Source organism: Phanerochaete carnosa (assembly GCF_000300595.1).
Source record: "Phanerochaete carnosa HHB-10118-sp unplaced genomic scaffold PHACAscaffold_3, whole genome shotgun sequence".
In the NCBI taxonomy this organism is placed as follows: domain Eukaryota; kingdom Fungi; phylum Basidiomycota; class Agaricomycetes; order Polyporales; family Phanerochaetaceae; genus Phanerochaete; species Phanerochaete carnosa.
Genome location: NW_006767630.1, coordinates 3,223,183 through 3,238,123, shown reverse-complemented (window position 1 = coordinate 3,238,123; position 14,941 = coordinate 3,223,183). Strand labels below are relative to the sequence as shown.

The 14,941-nt window shown below is 54.4% G+C and overlaps 6 protein-coding genes across 6 annotated transcripts; all 6 read left to right on the top strand.

Moving 5' to 3' along the window:
* Nucleotides 1-368: 368 nt before the first annotated feature.
* Nucleotides 369-2,955, top strand: PHACADRAFT_252817 (uncharacterized protein). The gene is made up of 13 exons (XM_007393722.1): nucleotides 369-477; nucleotides 533-673; nucleotides 700-704; nucleotides 792-821; nucleotides 874-1,088; nucleotides 1,144-1,202; nucleotides 1,255-1,541; nucleotides 1,591-1,612; nucleotides 1,639-1,756; nucleotides 1,812-2,253; nucleotides 2,305-2,384; nucleotides 2,443-2,577; nucleotides 2,631-2,955. The coding sequence occupies exons 1-13, from the start codon at nucleotides 422-424 to the stop codon at nucleotides 2,682-2,684; spliced, it is 1,644 nt and encodes a 547-aa protein (XP_007393784.1). The 5' UTR covers nucleotides 369-421; the 3' UTR covers nucleotides 2,685-2,955.
* Nucleotides 2,956-4,885: 1,930 nt separating this feature from the next.
* Nucleotides 4,886-7,806, top strand: PHACADRAFT_140428 (uncharacterized protein). The gene is made up of 13 exons (XM_007393721.1): nucleotides 4,886-5,341; nucleotides 5,397-5,475; nucleotides 5,535-5,911; nucleotides 5,964-5,993; nucleotides 6,048-6,080; nucleotides 6,139-6,195; nucleotides 6,247-6,320; nucleotides 6,372-6,385; nucleotides 6,435-6,489; nucleotides 6,543-6,562; nucleotides 6,624-6,812; nucleotides 6,862-7,174; nucleotides 7,238-7,806. Exons 1-13 carry the CDS (start codon nucleotides 4,931-4,933, stop codon nucleotides 7,473-7,475), a joined length of 1,890 nt encoding a protein of 629 aa, XP_007393783.1. The 5' UTR covers nucleotides 4,886-4,930; the 3' UTR covers nucleotides 7,476-7,806.
* A 173-nt stretch (nucleotides 7,807-7,979) lies between these two features.
* PHACADRAFT_252814 (uncharacterized protein) lies at nucleotides 7,980-10,778 on the top strand. The gene is made up of 8 exons (XM_007393720.1): nucleotides 7,980-8,253; nucleotides 8,305-8,548; nucleotides 8,606-8,626; nucleotides 8,684-8,836; nucleotides 8,894-9,009; nucleotides 9,060-9,252; nucleotides 9,308-9,418; nucleotides 9,469-10,778. Exons 1-8 carry the CDS (start codon nucleotides 8,203-8,205, stop codon nucleotides 10,620-10,622), a joined length of 2,043 nt encoding a protein of 680 aa, XP_007393782.1. The 5' UTR covers nucleotides 7,980-8,202; the 3' UTR covers nucleotides 10,623-10,778.
* Nucleotides 10,779-11,163: 385 nt separating this feature from the next.
* Nucleotides 11,164-11,439, top strand: PHACADRAFT_252812 (uncharacterized protein). Its single transcript, XM_007393719.1, has one exon. It carries the CDS (start codon nucleotides 11,207-11,209, stop codon nucleotides 11,387-11,389), a length of 183 nt encoding a protein of 60 aa, XP_007393781.1. The 5' UTR covers nucleotides 11,164-11,206; the 3' UTR covers nucleotides 11,390-11,439.
* A 283-nt stretch (nucleotides 11,440-11,722) lies between these two features.
* PHACADRAFT_252811 (uncharacterized protein) lies at nucleotides 11,723-13,824 on the top strand. Its single transcript, XM_007393718.1, has one exon. It carries the CDS (start codon nucleotides 11,951-11,953, stop codon nucleotides 13,466-13,468), a length of 1,518 nt encoding a protein of 505 aa, XP_007393780.1. The 5' UTR covers nucleotides 11,723-11,950; the 3' UTR covers nucleotides 13,469-13,824.
* Nucleotides 13,825-14,375: 551 nt separating this feature from the next.
* Nucleotides 14,376-14,870, top strand: PHACADRAFT_193584 (uncharacterized protein; the record flags this gene model as incomplete). Its single annotated transcript, XM_007393717.1, has 2 exons — nucleotides 14,376-14,453; nucleotides 14,508-14,870. The coding sequence occupies 2 exons, from the start codon at nucleotides 14,376-14,378 to the stop codon at nucleotides 14,868-14,870; spliced, it is 441 nt and encodes a 146-aa protein (XP_007393779.1).
* Between the last annotated feature and the right edge of the window lie 71 nt (nucleotides 14,871-14,941).

The following is a 14,941-nucleotide window of genomic DNA, read 5'->3' as shown; positions in this document are numbered from 1 at the left end:
CTTCTCGATGACAGTCTGTGGTATCCTGGGTCGTTCGGCGACCGTCGCAAAGCCGCGGATGCTGAGTGCGGTCCACCGCCGGAACAGCAGTGAGTGTAGTGGCATCCCTGCCACGGAAAGCCGTCCGTGAAGCAAAGGGTAGTAAGGACAGCAAGAGCTGGAGGTCTCTGTTTGACTCGGCCGAGTACAAACGCCCATCCCACATGGCTAATTCTGTAACGAAATATACGCCCTATGATTGGCCAGGAAACCCAAGGTGTAATGCTGCACTTCGACTGACATCATCCATCGAATTCAGCGTCTGGAGGGTGCGAGACATAAAGTGAGAGGCTCAGCTTACATTCTCATGTTCGCTTTCCGCAGTCGTCTACCACAACTTGTTCTCAGATTACACCACCCGGCAACATCGACGTTACGCAGAATGTCGTCCAAGACCATCGCCGTGCTCAGCGAAAGCGAGCTGAAAGACGGAGAGATGTCCGTATGCATCGGATACAAGTATTAGAGGCACGCATGCTGAGACAGCACACAGGAAGGAGGTCGCCTTCGAGGGGGAGGGAAAAGTTCTCCTCTCTCGTCTCGGTAACAAGATTCACGCGACCAGCGCGTTCTGCACGCATTATGGAGCGCCACTTGCGAAAGGCGTGCTCACGGCCGATGGTCGAGTGGTCTGGTGAGTGCTAGTCTCCCCATCCGCAGCTCGAGTCTCCTAACGATCTGAAACAGTCCATGGCATGGAGGTTTGTACATTCACAAAAACATTCGCATATAGGCATTGAAGTCGTTCTCAGCTTGCTTCAACGTCTGTAACGGGGACATCGGTATGTGTGAAAAGCTTTGGACACGGTCGCTACGTTGACATTGCCTCTCCAGAGGATGCGCCGGCGCCCTCAGCGTTGCATTCTTTCAAGGCCGAAGTCAAAGATGGTCAAATTCATGTTACTGCGGACCCTGAGAACACCAACAAGAAGAATATGTCACGGCAACCCAAGCTTCTGGCCACCGGCTCGGCACAGTCGACTACCCCAGGCGTCGTTATAGTCGGGGGAGGGAGTGGTGCTTTCCACGCCGTTGAGAGCCTGCGTGAGGTATATCAAATGCTGATTAACGCGTCTTGGGAAATGTACTCATCCTGTATGACAGCATGGCTACAATGGCGCGATCACCGTGTTCTCGAAGGAGACTCATGCTCCGATAGACAGGTAGGCCGGCCGGCAACGCGTATACATGCATCTGCTGATAGCGTGCACCCAGAACGAAACTGAGCAAGGCGCTGGTGACCGATCCGTCGAAGCTCGAGTGGCGTTCTGCGGCCGAACTCAAGGGCAAGTACGGTGTCACCCTCCGCACAGGTGTGGAGGTAACCCAAGTCGACGTCAAGGGAAAGTCAGTCACCGTCGGTTCCTCTGGAGAGCGTGTACAGTACGAGACCCTCGTCCTTGCTACCGGTGGCACCCCTCGCCAGCTCCCCGTTCAGGGTAAAGAGCTTGGCAAGATCTTCACTCTCCGTGGAGTAGATGACGCGAAGAAGATTGATAGCGGTATGTAATGCTTTAGCCAGTGAACCATCATGCTTACATGTTAGTGTAGAGGTCCAGGAGGGTAAAAACTTGTCGTTATCGGCTCCTCCTTCATCAGCATGGAGCTCGTCGCCGCTGTCTCCAAGCGTAATCTCGCTTCCATCGACGTCATTGGCATGGAAAGCGCACCCTTTGAGGCCGTCCTTGGCACGGAAGTCGGCAAGGCATTACAGAAGGTGAATCGCCTGTCGCGTCTTGTAGTCCGTGCATTGACCGGCGATATGCCTGTAGTTCCATGAGTCCAAGGGAGTCAAATTCCATATGAAGTCCTCGGTTTCCAAACTCGTACCTTCGACAAGCTCGCCTTCCGACGTCGGCACCGTTGTTGTCAAAGGCCCCGAAGGCCAAGAGACCGAGCTCGCCGCAGACGTCGTCATCATGGGCGTCGGTGTCGCGCCAGCAACCGAGTACCTCAAGAACAGCGAAGGCATCAAAGATCTCGTAGACAAGAGTGGTGCAATCGCGGTCGACGAGTTCCTGCGCGTGAAGGGTCTCGACGGAAGCGTATTCGGCATCGGCGACATTGCGTTGTACCCGCAGCCCGGGACAGGCGAGCTGCGCAGAATCGAGCACTGGAACGTCGCAGGCAACCAGGGTCGTGCGGTCGGCAAGACCATTGCTGAGGGCGGCCAGGGCCAGCCCTTCGTCAAGGTCCCAGTTTTCTGGAGCGCACGTGAGTTTTTACCTCTCGGAGTGGGTTTTTGAGCTTTACTCGGCTGCGTAGAGGGCCAGCAGCTCCGCTATTGTGGTGTCGGCGCCGGTTTCGACGATATCATCGTCGACGGCAATCTCGAGGAGATGAAGGTACGTCCCACTTGCATCCTGTGTGTGATCGTGCAGCACACTGATACTTCGTGGACAGTTCGTAGTGTACTATGTGAAGGGCGACAAAGTCATTGCCGTTGCTAGCATGCAACGCGACCCTGTCGTCAGCAAGGCATCTGAGCTCTTGAGGCTTGACCTGATGCCTTCGCCTTCTGAACTGAGAGCAGGCAAGGTCAGTAAACGACCAGTGATTTCAGGCGGGCTTCTCTGACCTGATCCTTGCAGGATTTGCTGACAGTCGATATCGCTTCGACTGCTGCCAAGATCAAGGTTGCATGAGCGTACGTGTTCTTGAGACTCTAAACAATACATCCATGGGAGTGTGAGGAACTGGATACATGTATCTGTGTCAGTTGTATAGTAGCATATATCCGGCAGAGACAATGTGTAGCAACCCCGGAAAAAGCGAATACCATGTATTTTTCTGAGATGATGCAGTAGAGTCATAGCCGTCGCGACGCATCACAAATCATTCTGTCGTTGATAGAGTAGTATTTGCCACGTAAAAGACATCCAGAGAGAGTCCTAAAATGCATAGCCGGTGACCATGATAACGTGCCTGCCACCAATGTCGATCGTCTCCATATGCTCTCCCCCAGGTAAGTGTTCATGACGTTCCTCCGGGAACTCAGAAATCGTCGACCGGACACCGACACTCCCCTTGCTATACCGCGCCCCATAATCCGCAGCGATGTCCCACTCCGAGTCTTCTTCCAACACCGCCTCGACGTCGCTCATCCGGTTCGAGAACCGCGCCGGGAAGCTCTTGCTGGCTGACATCGCTGACCTGATACGTGGGCTCTGAGGCTGCGTGAGCGTCTGAGAGCGGATGCGCGTGACGGTGACGACGCCCTGCTTCGGCGTGCGCAGGATAGGGCTTTCAGGCGGTGAGGGCGTGCCCGACGGCGACACGGACATGTATTCGGTCGACGCGTTGCCGTCGCTCGAGTCCAGCTGCGAGCCAGACTCGCCGACGTTGCTTCCAGCGCTGGTGTTGCTGTAGCGCGACTCACACGTCGCGTATGACGCGGCCTTGACACTTGCAGCACCGTTGCTCGCGCGATTCAGGGACGCGTCTGAGACCTCGGACGCGGCGGAACTGCGCTCTGAACCCGAGAGTGGCGCAAAGGTATTGACCGAGAGAATATGCGTGACGTCTTCGAAGTCGCCACTAGCGTTACGATCGGAAGTCGCAGGGTGAGTTTGCCAAGCCAAGCGTTGTTGTGTAGACTGGGTACTATCTTGAGGCAAACTAGGCTGAGGGCCCAAGCTCGGGGCATCGAACACAAGAGAAGGTAGAGGCAAGGTTATGATACTACCCTGTTGGCTCGAGGTTGGTGTTGTTGACCTCTTATCTGTCAGTACTTTCTCGGGATCTTTGCTGCTTGGGTCGAATGGTTCGACGGTGTCGTGGGCCGAATGCTTCTTGAGACGACGCGGAACACAGTGCATACAGAAAGCACAGGCAGAGATACCAAGGAGAGACGACACGGCGAGTATGGTCCCGATAACAGCAGCCTTCCTGGACATTTCCGTTTGCGAAGACCCGGACTCAGAGACGCGTGCCTTTCCGGTTGGCGAGGGCGTGGCAGAATGCAAAGGATTTAAAGATGCGGGGATGATCGTGCTAGTAGGAGTAACAGAGTTCAGCTGCGCTGCCGGTGTCGAAGGTGTAACCGACTCGGATGAGATCGTGAAGATCAGAGGAACATTCTCGCTCGCTGGAGAGGGAGTGACAGTTGACTCTGGAGTATTAGTAGTCCCGGCTGGATCTCCAGTCAGAGTAGACGTTGCCTGGGCGTTGTCCAGCAAGGTCGGTTCCGAAGTGACATCGCCAGTTGTCGAAGGGGACTCTATGACAGGGCTAGTAGACACAGGCGCAGCTTCTACAGGCTCAGCAGTGGTAATGGGGTCAGACGCAGGCGCGGGTACCGATCCTTGTGCGAAGTCTGTAGGATCCCCTTCCGACACAGCGGCAACGACCACAGACGTGGGCGCAGGCTGGGAGTAGTAGTCTGGCAAGAACACCGCAGGCGTGAAGAATGGCGTGATAGTCGGTGCGCCAGCGGGGTCAGTCACAGGAGTGAAGTCGCCGTCGCCAGGGTTCGGGCTTCCGGGAGGGCTGACCGCGGGAGCTGCATGAACGCATGGGTTGTAAACCGCGAAGGTCAGGAGCAAAAGCGGGATTGTCTTCATAGAGTTCATGGCGCAGACGTGTAAGGATCGTGAGTGCCGAGTGGGCGTGAGTATAGAGACACAAACGAGAGACTAGAGTGTGTAGATGTTGCGGACGTCGGCGGCGGGGTGATGAACGTCGAGAGCAACCATCACAAACGACACCAAGCGGCTGGCGGTTCGAACATCGGGTGCGGATCGGTTCGAAAGCACCATCAGTCCATCACAACAAACGCTCCAAATCAACCGCGACGGCGCGAAGCTGCTTCACGCGTCTGGGCGAGGTCACTGTCTTCCCTACGCCCGGCCGGCGACCGATACGTGCTCTACACAGAGCTGCAGCTCTTGACATGTTCGGATCGCCATCGAAACTTTCCCCTCTGTGGAAAGGCAAAGCACGGGCCACAGAATCAGACTACGACGACCTTAACCCCGTTATCACGTACAGACATCTGCATTCCAACAACCTCGGTGTTAGAGACCCCTTGCGTGTCATAGCACTCTGCGACAGCGACGCGTTTTACGCCGCTTGCGAGCAGCTGCGCTTAACCATCGATCCCGAGAAACCTTTGGTCGTGCAGCAATGGCAAGCGTTGATTGCAGTGAACTATCCTGCGCGCAAGTATGGGATCTCTAGGATGGACAACATCAAGGATGCCAAAAAGCGATGTCCGCATCTTGAAGTTGTACATGTTGCAACATACAAAGAGGGGGAAGCAGAACCTGGATACTGGGAAAATCCTGATACGCGTACACACAAGGTCAGCCAGTGCAGTGGATGAGGGATGGAACGGATATAGTTCATGCGCCAAGTAGGTCTCACTAGATTACTACCGCAAAGAAAGTTGGAAGATATACCACATGTTCAAAGAGGGACTGCCTATCGGTGAAGTTGGTAAGTACGCCGAAGACATATCTTCGCTAACCCCTATTCTCATTGCATTCCCTCTGCAGAGAAAGCGTCCATTGACGAGGCCTTCATCGACTTTACCCGGCCCGTACGCGAAGAGATCCTCAGTAGATATCCGTATCTAGCAGAGGTGCCTCCCGACGCACCATTTGGCAAGGATACTCCTCTTCCGCCACCACCTCCGATATCCTGGGATGGCCTTGGTACAGTAATACCCGTCAACCCACCGCGCGAGGAGAAGAAAGATACAAATGACGAGGAAGGTAACGAGGACGCTATTCACGAAGATGCGGATGAAGAAGGCGTCCATGAAGATGATGCGTCTGCGACTTGGCACGACGTTGCACTTTCCATTGCCGCAGAGCTCATGGGCAAGATACGGCACGATGTTTACACTAAGCTAGGATATTCAACATCCGCGGTGAGTGTGTGTTCCCTCATGGCCGTAGATTATCAGCTCATGATGTTGGCAGGGTATCTCTCGGAACAAGTTTCTAGCTAAGGTCAGCAAAGGAGGCATTAAGACTAGTTCACATCTGATCACGCGCCCCCTGAAGTTGACTGCGTCCTATAAGAAGCCCAATAATCAAGTAAGCTGATGTGGTCTGGTATTGCGTCGAGAGTTGCATACTCAACACCGGTTCCTAGAGTATACTACGCAACGCGGCTATTCCAAATTATTTACGGCCAATGCCTTTCCAGAAGGCACGAGGTTGGCCTTTATCTCTGGCATCACAGCTCATACCATACCTCTAGATTCGATTTCTCGGAGGCAAGCTGGGAAAAGCGTTGGCCGAAGAGTACGATGTCTCTACCGTTAGCGACCTCTTGTAAGTAGGATGACCTCGCTGCCCCGTTGTGGATGATATATATTGTTACAGGACAGTGAACCTTGGTGTGTATTCCGGGTTATGGATGGATACCGTGTATTGACGCGTTCGCAGACGAGATTCAGCGTAAATTTGGAGAGGAGTCCATTTGGGTGTGGGAGATCCTTCGGTGGGTGTTGTACTTGTCGTGTTCTGTTCCTCATTCTAATGTAGTTCACCCAGAGGCGTTGACCGAACCGAAGGTGAGCTATGCAAGGAACCCTATCGTCTTGAATCGTGACATAGCACGGTAAAATCCGACAGTGAAGGAGAAACCGCCTATCACCAAGAGCATGCTAGCGTCCAAGAATCTGCCACAGCCTATTGTTACAGCGTCGCAAGGACATCACTGGATACGAGTCCTCGCTGCTGAGCTGGCATTACGTTTACGAGAAGCACGAGAAAGCATACCTGCGCTTTGGCCAAAGTCGCTTGTACTGCATGTACAACAAGGTACGCGATTCCGCCTGGTGCGCCGTGGCCCCGACTGAATGGTATCCAGGACATGAAGCCTTTCGTTCTAAGCAAGCACCTTTCTCATTCACGCGCGAGATAACAGTAGACGTCATCGCTACAGCTGGAGACAAACTGTGGAAAGAACTCGTCGGGACAGATACTTCGAGGAAGGCACCCATGAAGATAACGCATATCCAACTATCGTTTTCTGGGATTGTGTCTACGGAGACAGGCCAACGCCGCATCGAAGGATTCTTTCAAAAGCCACAGATCACCAATCAGGATATCAATCCAGAAGATCAAGCTACGGCCAGCGAGAACTACCCGCAGAGCACCAGTAAACCTTTCAAGCGCAAGAGGTCTGAGTCGATCGTATCAGGGGTAGCAGATGTCGATATTGCACAGGAGGATGCCTTCTCCAGACCTGCTACGCCCTCGTACGTCTGTGACCGGTGTGGCCAAACCATCTCACCAAGATACGGTAACCATGACGTTCCTGTCGCAGAAGACGAGATGCAACAGGCATTAGAGCGATTTCGGCACGAACATGACGATTTTCACTTTGCTCAAGACTTGTCAAACGAGGTTCCTAAGGGGTCTCAGCATCAAGCGCGCGACGATACGTCCGTCCGACAACGCCAACCAACCTGCGAAGAGTAAGAAGCGCAAGCAGGAGTCAAAAGATGAGGGCAAAACTGCGAAGGACTCGAAGGGCGGGATCGCGAAATTCTTCACGCAGCGATAGGTGTAGTCATAGAGCGAGCGATTGTCGGATATGACGGACGCTATGCACCCGGGGTCCCGCTGATGCGAACGACCACTTTGCCACAACGACTTTAGTAGGCGTCTATCGGCTTCATGACGCGGTGCCTGGCTCAAACTTGGCTACTGGTTGGAAGCGCGTTGTTTCTCCATACTTCGAGCATGCGCCTAGGCTCATACGTCGGGTTAGCTTGAAACACGAGATCTGTGGAGTTCTCGGTGCAGCGGCAGTGGCAAACAAGTCACAAATTATCATCAAGGCGATGTGGGCGACAGTTTGAGTGTGTGATCAGTGATGGTGACCGGGGCATCGCCTTTACGAATTTCCCTCATCTATCGGCAACCGGTCGACGTGGGATTCTTCTTCGTGGTTTCCTAACCCCCACGGTCATCTTTCGTTTCTTTTCTTCTCCCTTCGTTCTGGGACCGGTCCCAATCCGCCTGCTGTTCAGCCAGACGGATTTTTCTTCGACGATTAGGCGCAGGACGACCTTTGCTGTTTCATTATAGCAACTTTCGCGGCCGAGTCTGTCTGGAACAGTACCAGGAAGGCCTTTTTTGCATTATTTTGCTCGAAGTTGCTCGCACACCCTCCCTCCTTCAGTTATAATCCCTAATTTCGATCATGTCTACTGCGCCCGTCAAGTTTCAGAACGGCCAAGCCTCTAGTGTTGCTGTAGGTCTCCAATTCCAGAATGTAATTCCGCTACTAATTGCTCTTCTGCAGGTTGTTGTTGCTTTCGCGGCGATTTCCCTCGTTGCGCTCGACTTTTTCTGGCTGCGTGTGCTCTATATTGCAGTATCTCAACTGCGCAACCGCGCTAGCATCCAAAAGAAGCTCAGCCGCGAGCGTCACATATTTCATTCGCAGCTCGGGGCCTACACGGTTTCGCTCCTGATCAGCAATTTGTTTAGCAGTGTCTCGTTCGTGCTGAATGCTGCGTATCTCACAGTCGGCCAAATCACCCCAGGTAGGCCAACCTCCCCATTCGTTTGGAAAGAGGCTGGTACTGAGCGCGTTATACTAGGTGCTCTGTGCAGATCTCAAGGTTCGTACTATGTAATCGCGCTACAACGAGAGGTCTGACATGACTACGGTTTTGCAGCTACTCTGAGCCAGGTTGCTGATGTTGCAACTGCATACTTCACTGGTGCGATTGCGGTGCACACTTTTAACTCCCTTGTACTCCATCGCCGTCTCCCTGTTTGGTTCTGCGGACTGGTGGTAGTGTTCGGCTGGATGGCTTCCATTGTGATGGGTACGTTTGTGATGGTACAGTCGCATTTGAGGAAAATTCGCCTAACTCATGACGCAGCCACCGTACCTGCTCACTTTGAGACCAAGTACGGTCCCTTCTACACCATCGATGGTGCCCTGTGCGGTATCTCCGCGGACTACCAGATATGGGAGACCTGCATTCATCTGCTGCCGGTAAGCATTTAGTACAGCGCGTCAGACTGAGATCTGACGTGGTTCAACAGATCTTCGTTGCCTCGCTGGTTGCGGTCCTATTCTATGCTTTGGTCTTCCTGATCATCAGGGGCACCCTGGCATTCCGCGGTGGTCTTAAGTTTAACCTTGATCCCGAGGCTCGCAGGAGTACTATGTACGGCAACTTCGAATCTCCGAAGTTTATCGCATCTGTTGCAAGGAGCATGCTCTGGTACCCCGCTGGTGAGCTTCGTCTAACGTCAACATCATTTAATCTGTGTATTGATTGGTGCTCTAGCGTACATTGCACTCATGTTCCCGCATCTCATTGTCTGTTTCATGAGCGCATCTGGAATCAAGGTAACTTTCGCCTCGAGGATCTTCACTGCGGCTTGCTCGGCTCTATTGGGTAAGTACTCCGCAGACAGTAGCTCGACTCCTACTGAGCATTGACCGTAGGTCTCGCGAACGTCCTGGTCTTCTGCAACAGCATCCGTGTCATGGGGCCTGCCTTCGAAAGCCCCGCACCTTCGGAAGAGTCCGTCGGAAGTTTTGGTGGCAGGGAGAAGTCCGGTTCCCCTGTAGATGTTGCGCCCCCTGCAGCCGCGTTTGTAAGGCCTGCCAAAGCATTCCCTCCCCCTCGCTCCGTTTCGACCATCAGCTCTAGCGAATCGACCCGCGTACTGTTGGCGTCTCGCTATAGGCATGCGTATTCCGGCAGTGTTGCGAGTACCAGCGAGTCTGCATCCATTGGTCGCCCGATCACTCCGGCCTCGGATCTCAACCAAATCATCGCGACACCTCAGCCCACTGCAAGCAAGGGAGGGCAACTCTTCCACCTGAACATCGCTGTCCCAGAAGAAGAGCCCACTTCTCTCCCCGCTCCCCGCCGTAGTGCTCGCGCGACCATCGTTAGGCAGTCAGTTGACCAGTCCATCCTTACCGCTGTTCCCTTGAAAACTCCCGCCGGTGCCGCTTTCCCTCAGAATAGAGGCTTCCAGCGGGACTCTTTCATCAACATGTACGCATCCCGCTCTCCCGTACCCGAACCGGGGTCCAGTTCCTCTGCGGAGCCGAAGGGTCGCGTTGTTCCCCCAGCACTTGTGCTGAACGATGGAGATGCTGCTACTGTCCCCTCGTCTGGTAGCTCCGGGTACACCACGTCCACCGCATCCGATGTTCCGTCGAGCGCGTTTGCAGACAAGAAGCAGCTTTCTGCCACCCACTCGCGTTCCTTCCGCTCGACGATGCGCGACCGCATGAGCACCATCGAAGTCCCCGAGGGCGGCCTCTCCCCGATCGCCTGGGCTTCGATTGTCGCAGACGCCGCGTCGAGCAATGGCGGTGTGTCCGCACAGCAGTCCGACAAGGCTGCCCGGCGGCGCTCGCGTTCTATGGACGGCCTCGCTGTTCCGTCGACGCTCCGCCCGCGCGTTCCCGTAAGCGCGACTCTCCGGCGCGAGTTCCCCAGCACGGAGCTGCTCATGCCGCCAATGTCCGCAGGCCTGCCTCCGCGCTACCAGAACCGCTTGGCGCGCCTGGACTCGAAAGCCGGCGTGCGCTCAAGCCAGTCCAAGATGGCAACACTCAGCACCAGCTCTGACTCGATGTAAACATCATGTGTTCCGGCTAGTCTGGCATGCTTTGGATTTATATCATGTCATAGTTCTCGCACTTCATCTGGAAAAAGTTTTGGTCAATGTTTCTTTGTTTTGTAGCTGTGAAATTGCTCGTTCGTTGCGGTCGAAATGCTTTCAGATTTTTCTTGCCTCAGAAAATGAGTGACGCACGAGCCACGGACAACCTGCTCTTATTTTGAACCCGTCTTAAGAAGCTCACTCGTGTTTCAACCCTGCCCTGCCGTGGCGTGGGAAGTGTCGTCGGGCGATACGCGGTCGCAGGCGCGCACAATGAGAGTCACACAACTGCGACACCCATCATCTTTGGCTAAGATCTGCATTGACGAGGGATGAATACGGCATCGTCGTCTACCACTATGTGCATCGTGCATGCTGTGAGGGCCTCTGCTGTACGATAGGGCCAGCTGATTCCCGGGCTGTGAAGTTGGCTGGTGTCCCTAAGCTGTTCGTGAGTTCGTAAACGAAATGATCTCAAGGTGTGTTACTACTATCAAACAGTATGCGTTTGAGCTTACTTATTCTTCTCAACAGACACTTCAACAGACACTTCAACGTGCATGTCAATCGAAGAGTCGATCACGTCGAACCTAGTTGGGAAGTCGAACGACGAGCTCTTCTCCCTTCTTGCTCTCTTTCAGCCCCACCACTTCTTCCCCGTCCTCTTGTTGCCTTCGCCGGCGAAGCCTATACACGAGCTCTCAGCCTGTTCATCATCCACCGCGAGCGATGGAAAGCTTTAACTTCTTCAAGCGTTCCCTGCGCGAGTACGACCCGTCGGCCAGTAACAAACACGTATGTCTCATGCCGCTTTGGCTTTACGCGAGCTTATGAACGTTACCAGTGTCGTGCGACAAGTGCGACATCCGTCAGTCTATCGAGTCTCGCGATGCAGACGTCTGCTGTTAGCCAGGCGAATGTGTTTCGCGTCGATCAATTAATGCGCAAGAAACGCGAGGCTGCATTAGTGCGGCAGGAGGAAGATGAGAATTCGCATGATGCTGAGGTGAAAAGCGGTGACACTCAGGAAGTGGACCGTAGGGTGAGCACGCTGGCCATTCGAAAGCGGACAAACACTAATCGAGGCGGCATAGGAGATACACGATCGTGCCGCGCGTCTAGAAGCTGAACACAACACACTCTGCGCTTCGTTGGGCTCTGCGAATGCGACCATCGCTCGGCTGGCGGCCGCACAAGAATCTTTGTCGGCGTTGCTCGCTTCCGAACAGCGTCAGGTCGAGCTGGTGACAACTGCCCACGAACATCTTGCCGCATCTCGCTATGAACTCGGCCAGGAAGTGGCCATGCTCGAGTCCACGCGGAACAAGCTAACCGTATCTCTGCTAGGAGCGAGAAGAGATGCAAAGAGACTCAGTGACGCGTTTCATGAAGCCTCTCGAGCTCTGCAAGGCGCACGTCGTAAAGTGTCTCGAATGCAAAACGAATGCGAAGGGCTTTCCACTCGGTTTAAGGCGACAGAACAGGGTGCTACCAACGAGCTGGACGAGGTATTCCAACAACAGGAGAAGCTCAAGGCAACGGTGGACACTCTCAAAGCCGACCTCGAGAAAACGAAGAGCAGAGTCTCACGGCTCAATGCAGACCTTTCTACTTGTTCGCAGCAGTTGACGGACGCAAAGCAAGCGCATATAACCGCAGAAACGAAAGCGACTGCCATGCAAGGGATGCTCGCCAAAGCTCGAAGCGACCGCGTTGAAACCCAGATGCAGGCCGAGGCCCTCGCTAATGAATGCAACGAATTTTCCATCTCCGTGCGTGCTTTGGAGAAAGCTAAGGCGTCGCTGGAGGCGAATCTGGCCACGGTCAACGCTGAGCGTGCGACAATGCGCCGGTCGCTTTGTGCAACGAAGAACAACCTTGTCGTCGCGCACGCCATTCTTCGCTCTTATTATGACCAGATCTCTTGTCTTTGTCAGCAGCTCGCAGAGAAAGATGAGCTTGAGACAGCGATTGTTCAGCAAAATCTTGCCGAAGTGAAGGTCCTTGAAGACGCCCTTATTGAGGTACAAGATCGTTCGGATGCCCAGGGGCGAACACTCGAGGATACTAGGTCAGAGCTAGCAGTAGAACGCGAGCGAGCGGATCAAGCGGCCGCTTGTTTGGAGGCCGTCCAGCGCGAAGTCGTTCGGCGGACAGAGCAATACGTGTCCAAGTGCAGCAGCTTGCAACAGGAGATATCCGCGATCACCACCCAGCTCGAATCCGCCAAAACCGCCATTATCAATCGAGACTCCCAGCTTCGGAAGGTGGAGGCCGACCGGGACGTATACTCGGCGCAGGCGAAGCAGGCACTGTCTGTCCTCAGTAGCGTCAAGCGGGCAGCGGCTGAGTCGGAAAAGCAGACAGAGGCGCTGATCGTCAATCTTCGGAAGCAGCTCTTCGAGGCATGCAAAGAGAGAGATCAGTCGAAGGCTACCGTACGAGAGCTCGAGGTGCGCAATGGCGAATTGGCCCGGCGGCTCTCTGTGGAATGCCAGGTGCGCGAAGAGGCACAGGCAGAGTTGGAGAAGGCGCTGGACACATCAAGCAACACATCGACCCAGACATTGGTCGCTAATATCTCCCATGACGCCGATGTGGTCTGTGCGTTGAAGGAGGCGATGAAGGCGTATGTGGAGGTGATCGACGACTGCGACATGTTCTGCCAGCAGATGCATGTCGGTTCTGGGCGGCCGATAACTTCGACACCAACGAGAACGAGAAGATCGAACAAGAGGAAAAAAGCGGTGGGCAGTGAGGTACATTCCTGCGGTCATGTCGTCGTGCGAATGTTGACATCGGAAAGTGTCAGGACGTCCTAAACGCCTCTTCGGATTCCTTCAAGCTTGGCACCGCGTTCGCAGCATAAGTTTCCGCTTATCGCACTCCAAACACGTCTACACACAGATTGTGAGTAATTCATCCGCAGGACCCTACGTTGCTGACGAGTGTTGCAGATATCGTCGCCGAATATATCTCGTTGCCCCCCTTCCGGTGGCAACCGTTTCTTTGTGAACATCCTACATACACCCCTCACATTCCTATGTCCAGCCTTGTTTAATCATTGTCTCATACCCAATGTTGTAGTGTATAGGTCCTGAAGTCTGTTCGACTCATCATGCGTATTATCCGAAGCTCATACACTTCCGCCGTGTTGGCAGGTATGTGCGCAACTATGAGGGCGGCCATCAGCGGACGCATCTGATGCGATGTGGCGTAGGAATATATATCAGTGGGGGCAAAAGCGCGCGACAACTCAGGCGCATACACCCACCACCTCCGGCACCTGCAGCAGCGTACCGGTAGATATGCGGCAGTGTTGTCGCTGCTGCTGCTTTGCCTCAACAATAGGACGTCGCAGGATATTGGCTGGAGCGTTCAAGGCAATGGTGAGGACTAGTGCAGAAAAGATTGTGGATGCGTATGCCAACCTTCTTCTCGTCCTAACCGTGCAGCGATATACGAATCTCGCACCCTCATCGTATTCCGTACGCGATGTCGATGTCTGCACAGGATCGGTTCGCTTTGACAAGCTCGCGTCCGATCGGTGTGTCCAGTCTCGTCCAGATCGGGATCCGTCGTGTTCAACTTCTGTCCAACCACGGCTGACAGTCTCACACCAACTTCAACTTCGTCCACCACCTTCACCCTCACCTTCGTCCCTCGCCACACCTACGCCTCAAGCAATATTTTCTTCCATCAACATCTACACCCTCCGACGTACTTACCATGATTGCCGATACGCCTCTCCTCGCCATGTTCAAGAACTCCCTCCGCAGCTTCGACACCGTCGCTGACATTCGCCCTGTACGTAGTTTCCCTTGTGATGTCCCTTGTCATATCTGACAGTTACTTTCCTAGTACCCTGCGAAGCCAACTGCGCCTCTCACCTTCACCGCCGCACCGGCCCTGCTTCAGCCGGCGACGGTGTTCGAGAACGCCGAGCTGAAGCTCAGGATCCAGTACCTCGAGGCTGCAGCGGCGAAGGCAGAGGATGGCGCGGAACGACTCGGATGTGATCTCTCTGTCAGCCAAGGCCGCGTCGCTGGCCTTGAGGCAGAGAAGCACACGACAGAGGCCAAGATCCACTCCCTGTTTCATGTCCGGGATTCACTGTTGTCCCGCCTAGACAGCGCGTGCGCCAATGCCGGGAAAGCGTATGAGGAATGCGACGAGCTGCGAGAGCTGTGCTACAACGCCGGCAAGGAGCGCAATGACCTTTGAAGGTGCCCTCGAGGTCGCTGAGGCCAAGCTGATGCAGCATCCAGGAAGTGCGACGATCTCCAGCTGATCTC

What these genes read in the sequence shown, in the direction of transcription:
- PHACADRAFT_252811 (XM_007393718.1), top strand. Translation starts at nt 11,951, where the DNA reads ATGCTCGAGTCCACGCGGAACAAGCTAACCGTATCTCTGCTAGGAGCG.
- PHACADRAFT_140428 (XM_007393721.1), top strand. Translation starts at nt 4,931, where the DNA reads ATGTTCGGATCGCCATCGAAACTTTCCCCTCTGTGGAAAGGCAAAGCA. An exon ending in GGAACAAGTTTCTAGCTAAG is followed by an intron (nt 5,994 to 6,047) that starts GTCAGCAAAGGA and finishes CGCCCCCTGAAG; the next exon opens with TTGACTGCGTCCTATAAGAA. An exon ending in GGCCAATGCCTTTCCAGAAG is followed by an intron (nt 6,196 to 6,246) that starts GCACGAGGTTGG and finishes CCATACCTCTAG; the next exon opens with ATTCGATTTCTCGGAGGCAA.
- PHACADRAFT_252817 (XM_007393722.1), top strand. Translation starts at nt 422, where the DNA reads ATGTCGTCCAAGACCATCGCCGTGCTCAGCGAAAGCGAGCTGAAAGAC. An exon ending in GTCCAGGAGGGTAAAAACTT is followed by an intron (nt 1,613 to 1,638) that starts GTCGTTATCGGC and finishes CTCCTTCATCAG; the next exon opens with CATGGAGCTCGTCGCCGCTG. An exon ending in CCCAGTTTTCTGGAGCGCAC is followed by an intron (nt 2,254 to 2,304) that starts GTGAGTTTTTAC and finishes TCGGCTGCGTAG; the next exon opens with AGGGCCAGCAGCTCCGCTAT.
- PHACADRAFT_252812 (XM_007393719.1), top strand. Translation starts at nt 11,207, where the DNA reads ATGTCAATCGAAGAGTCGATCACGTCGAACCTAGTTGGGAAGTCGAAC.
- PHACADRAFT_252814 (XM_007393720.1), top strand. Translation starts at nt 8,203, where the DNA reads ATGTCTACTGCGCCCGTCAAGTTTCAGAACGGCCAAGCCTCTAGTGTT. An exon ending in AGTCGGCCAAATCACCCCAG is followed by an intron (nt 8,549 to 8,605) that starts GTAGGCCAACCT and finishes GCGTTATACTAG; the next exon opens with GTGCTCTGTGCAGATCTCAA. An exon ending in GATGGCTTCCATTGTGATGG is followed by an intron (nt 8,837 to 8,893) that starts GTACGTTTGTGA and finishes CTCATGACGCAG; the next exon opens with CCACCGTACCTGCTCACTTT.